The following is a 5,017-nucleotide window of genomic DNA, read 5'->3' as shown; positions in this document are numbered from 1 at the left end:
AGACAGTTTATCAGGAGAGAGAAAGCCATTCTCAGGGAAGTTTACCTATAAAAAAAAAAATCTCCACTGTAAGTTCCATTTGATTTACTTAACCGAGTAGCTCCTTAGACATTACCATTGACCCATTTTCCCCAGAAAAACACTTGAGAACATTACCTTTTGGTGAATCTGCCAATCCCAAGTTAGAACACATGTTCTAAAAGGCACAAAAACATCTAGCTAGTATAGCCTTAACTAGAATTTAAGGCATTAAAAAAAAAACAAAAAAACCCTCATCGGAGTAAACTGCACTGTGATGATTATGGTTCTATTCAGCCAATGTAAGAACCCACACTAAAACATACTAATTCCTTGTAACAGAATTTAAACAAAGCTATTCATCCTCACAAAAGCAGTCCTCCTTTTCCCAAAAATGTTTTTTAAATTTCTTAAAAAGTATACTTTTGAGACAGAGCATGAGTAGGGGAGGGGCAGAGAGACAGGGAGACAGAATCCGAAGCAGGCTTCAGGCTGAGCTGTCAGCAGAGCCTAATATGGGGCTCGACCAATGAACCGCGACATCATGATCTGAGCTGAAGTCGGACACAACTGACCAAGCCACCCAGGCAACCCTAAAAATGTTTTTAATAAAAGCTGTATTTGTTGGTCAAGGGCCAATTTAAGATTGAAAAAAAATGGTTGGGGGTTGCTTTATGAACCATCCTAGTAACCAAGCACTATAGTATTTTGCCAAAAACTCACAATGGCTAACTACTTCTGCTGAACTAAATATAAGATCCTAATTATAGCCTGTATTAGCTCATTTCTTCCTGAACAAGAGACTATAATGTGCTTTACCATCCAGAAATGTAATTCTGTTATATTTTAATAAGCTAATCATTGTCCAGTATTCCCAGGCTACTTTTTTTTTTTTTTAATTTTTTTTTTTTCAACGTTTATTTATTTTTGGGACAGAGAGAGACGGAGCATGAACAGGGGAGGGGCAGAGAGAGAGGGAGACACAGAATCGGAAACAGGCTCCAGGCTCTGAGCCATCAGCCCAGAGCCCGACGCGGGGCTCGAACTCCCGGACCACGAGATCGTGACCTGGCTGAAGTCGGACGCTTAACCGACTGCGCCACCCAGGCGCCCCTTCCCAGGCTACTTTATAGCTTACCTTAAATTCGATGATTAGGCGACCCTTTTCGTATGGTCTACGATAAATTGGCATGCCTTCATTCAGCACACACTTGATATCTCCATGCTTGACAATCTGACCTAAAAACATAGAAGCCAAGTTTTATTAAATACAGTCACATTTTTATGAGGCGGGGAAAATAAAGAGGAATGTCCTAGCTCACTGACAGGAATAAATATATGTGAAGCAATCCAATTACCTTTCAGTTTTTAGGGGCTTCCTTAAGAAACCCAATTACCATACAATTTCAGCTCAGCTCAGGGAGAGACTTAATTGAACAAGTAATTATACTAGTTTTCTCAGTGCCTATATATTAGCTAGCAGCAGACAGCCAAAATACTGTAACAGACAAGCTCATCTAAGTTATCATACCTGGATGAGAGGTAATGACAATGGTTCTGTTGTCTAGAGTAGATATTGGCTTTTGAAAGCCGCACAGTGCTTCAACCAGCTGTATGTCCATACACATGAAAAGATCCTCTCCTCGCCTGTTATCAACATAAATATGACATACACTCAATTCTCTCAAATCACCCGTGATTAGAAGTACCACAACAGGCAAATCCGTTTTCTTAACAGCAAGCAAGGGTATCTTTCACAAAAAAGTCCTTTCTCTCCCAATTCTCAAAACAGCTGTGATCTAGAAACAGCAACCCTGCCAACCATTTCCTGGGTAAGAATTTAGAATCCTTCCACGCATTCTAGGTAGCCTCTACTACTTACCATCCCCATTACCTAATTTTAAATCTGGTTTCTTAACAAGGGGAAAAAAATTTTCCCACAACAGTGCAGCTTAAAAAAGAAAAAGTGCTGATATTAAAAAGGAAAGGACATAGTGTGAGGCAGAATAGACTCCCAACTGGGTCCTGGATTTAGGTTCTGTGAAATTAAATAATGGGGATGACCAATTCCAAATGATAAAAGAATTTTTTACTGACCTACATGAATTACTAATATAGTGCTTTGCATATTATGAAATACTTTTTGTATTTTGTATAGCCCACTTCCTCCTTGTGCTTAGACTTTCTTTTCCAGTTCATATTAGTAAAATAACTTATCCACAGAGTACTCTCCAAATAAAACTTGTAGATTCAGGGGTGCCTGGGTGGCTCTGTTGGTTAAGCATCGGACTCTTGAGTTCAGCTCAGGTCAACAGTTCCTGAGTTCGAGCCCCACATCGGGCTCTGTGGTGACAGCACAGACCCTGCTTAGGATTGTTTCCCCCTCTCTCTCAAAAGCAAGCATTAAACAAACAAAAACAAAACTAGTAGATTCACCTCAAATGACCCCATCAAAATCCTGACTTTGATAGCATTTCCCATTATTTAAGACACTTATAGGAATGTTCTTTTTCACTAACTCAAAACCAGTTCCTTCGGATGTCATTCCCAACAGATTTATAGGATCCCTACTCTCGTCCAAAGCTTTAAATTAGCAATGGCTATATATTTAACACATGGGTTAACAAATCCTTATTCTTAACTGTAAGAGCATAAACAGTATCATTTCACAGCAACAGACCTCAATTTATATACTAATTTAGTTTTCTACAGAGAAGTTTCTATACATTTATTTACAATTAAAAGCAACTCAACTTACCACAAACTCTGGACTAAAAGGGGCAAAAGGTTTAGGTCATTTCAAATTAACTGCTTACACAAAGACTATTTATATTCATACAAAACACTTCTTTAAAAAAAGCATATCCTTTAGGTAACGACTTACCTAAATTTACCCAAAAACCAAAATCTGATCTTTGTTTGTAGCCTACTGAAACAATGGCTAACAGCCTTTTAGAAAAGATACCACATATAACCTAACTCTACTACACTTTTCTACAGTATTTCCAGTAAGTTTTTAGAGTAATGAAAAGCACATTTAAAAAAATGCAATCTGTCAGTTTGAGTAATTGGTAAGTTTTTACCTAGTAAAAACAGCATGGTCCTTCTGATCTAAAACAATGATAATATCTCCTGGTTCCAGTCCAGGTTCTTGGTCTCCTTCACCATGGAATGTTATCTTCTGGCCATCTTTCATGCCTAAAAACAAAAGATTAGTTTTACATTCTTATTTAACATCCAACTAATGTCAGAATCTTTATTAAGAAATTGGTGCATGTTTGTGTATGCCTGAAAAAAATGCTCAAGTCTTTGTGGATGCTAAATTTACGGAAATGACTAAGAATGCCCACATGATTCAATCAATTTCTTACTGAAGAAAGTGATCATAGGGGAGAACACAAACCACAGACGCAAACCTACGTGAGGCTCCAAATCTCAGAGCTGCTATTTACTGCTAGCTGGATTACCCTAGGGAAGCAAGTTGCATAACATTCCAAAATAAATACCAACTTTCCCAGACACCTACCTCATCAGGACTGTTTCGAGGATTAAATAAAAAGGCCCATGCTGCCACCAAATCAGTTAACTGGCAAACATAACCATAATAATTAACAATAAACATTACTTATATCCAGCTTGTCTCCTGAACCAATCACTGAGGGGACCCAAACAAGAGCCACTGTTTTACATATTATGAAAGATATGAAACCCCTATTATGTAGCCAAAACTGTAATGAATATCCATCAAACTAGATCCAGCAGATCATTTCATGACTAATCCTTCATGTATTATAGTACCTTCACCCATGTTCCCCCCTCCATTAAAAAAAAAAATCTTTTCAGTGCTTATTTTTGAGACAGAACATGAGCAGGGGAGGGGGCAGAGAGAGAGGGAGACACAGAATCTGAAGCAGGCTCCTGGCTCTGAGCTGTCAGCAGAGCCAGATGCGGGGACATGGGGCTCGAACTCATGATTCGAACTGTAAGAGATCATGACCTGAAGGAAAACGGATGCTTAACTGACTGAGCCACTCAGACACCCTTCCCCCAATCCCTTTTTGAAGCAAAATCTAAATATGTGAGGATGTATCTCTAAAAAACTAAGAACTTAAACCACAATACCAGTATTACATAGGAGAAAACGAACAGTTTGTCTTTATTCTTGAGGCCAAGTTGCTGTCTTGTTACAGCAGTGAAGCAATTCAACTGTACTTGGTTTTGCTCGATGTTCCACTACTGTAAAAAGCATGGATAAAAGCAGCAAATATGGTTTCACTTACAACTAATGCTCTCCTAAAAACACTGTTGGTAGCAAAAGGGATGTTCTATCAAAGCAAAAAAATCCAAACCTGACTACACATGGACCAACTGAGAAAGGAAAAGTGAAAGGAGGGCAGTACCATAAATCACACAAAACATTACAGAGGCTTAAGTTAATGCAGATTTACGTAGTAATATGGAATGAGGTTCATATGATCGACAATTCCGTATTAGTATGCACATTATGTAATAGTTTCATTTTAAATTAGCCATGTCTGAAAGACATTGCTACATGTTCATAAGTTCTTGTTTACCAGTTAAAACATGTTCATTAGTTTAGAACAATTTCAAGAAAATAGGAGACCCCCTGAATTCTTTACCTAAACACCCCATCCTTAAAAGAAGGCACATCCTGGAGTGCCTGGCTGGTTCAGTCAGTGGAACCCATGACTCAATCTTAGGGTTGTCAAGTTTGAGCCCCACTGGTAAGTGTAGAGAATACTTAAAATCTTTACCAAAAAAAAAAAAAAAAAAAGGCATATCCTTTAATCTAGCAGTTCCCAAAGAAATCGTTATTTCAGTTACAAGTGGAAGATCTAATGATTTAATAGAAGAAAATTAAGTTTAGAACACTATTCAATCATTTGCTGGTATCAGTGTTCTATCAAAATAAGAAAGTGACTCAGAACTCACCTTTGTCAATATGAACTTCTAGAATCTTCTTTTCTCGAACTATCTT

General features: G+C 38.0%; 1 protein-coding gene across 1 annotated transcript; it reads right to left on the bottom strand.

Annotated features, from left to right (window-relative positions):
- Positions 1–6: 6 nt before the first annotated feature.
- Positions 7–5,014, bottom strand: LOC121024353 (dnaJ homolog subfamily A member 1-like; the record flags this gene model as incomplete). The annotated part of the gene is made up of 5 exons (XM_040466590.1): positions 7–45; positions 1,157–1,257; positions 1,550–1,665; positions 3,102–3,216; positions 4,972–5,014. Coding segments are annotated over 5 exons (414 nt in total), but the record flags the coding sequence as incomplete, so codon positions are not given.
- Positions 5,015–5,017: the final 3 nt, after the last annotated feature.

Source organism: Herpailurus yagouaroundi, unplaced genomic scaffold (assembly GCF_014898765.1).
Source record: "Herpailurus yagouaroundi ecotype Mexico unplaced genomic scaffold, PumYag 63856, whole genome shotgun sequence".
Lineage (NCBI taxonomy): Eukaryota > Metazoa > Chordata > Mammalia > Carnivora > Felidae > Herpailurus > Herpailurus yagouaroundi.
The sequence above is the reverse complement of the archived record's forward strand: the minus strand, read 5'-3'. Positions and strand labels throughout refer to the sequence as shown.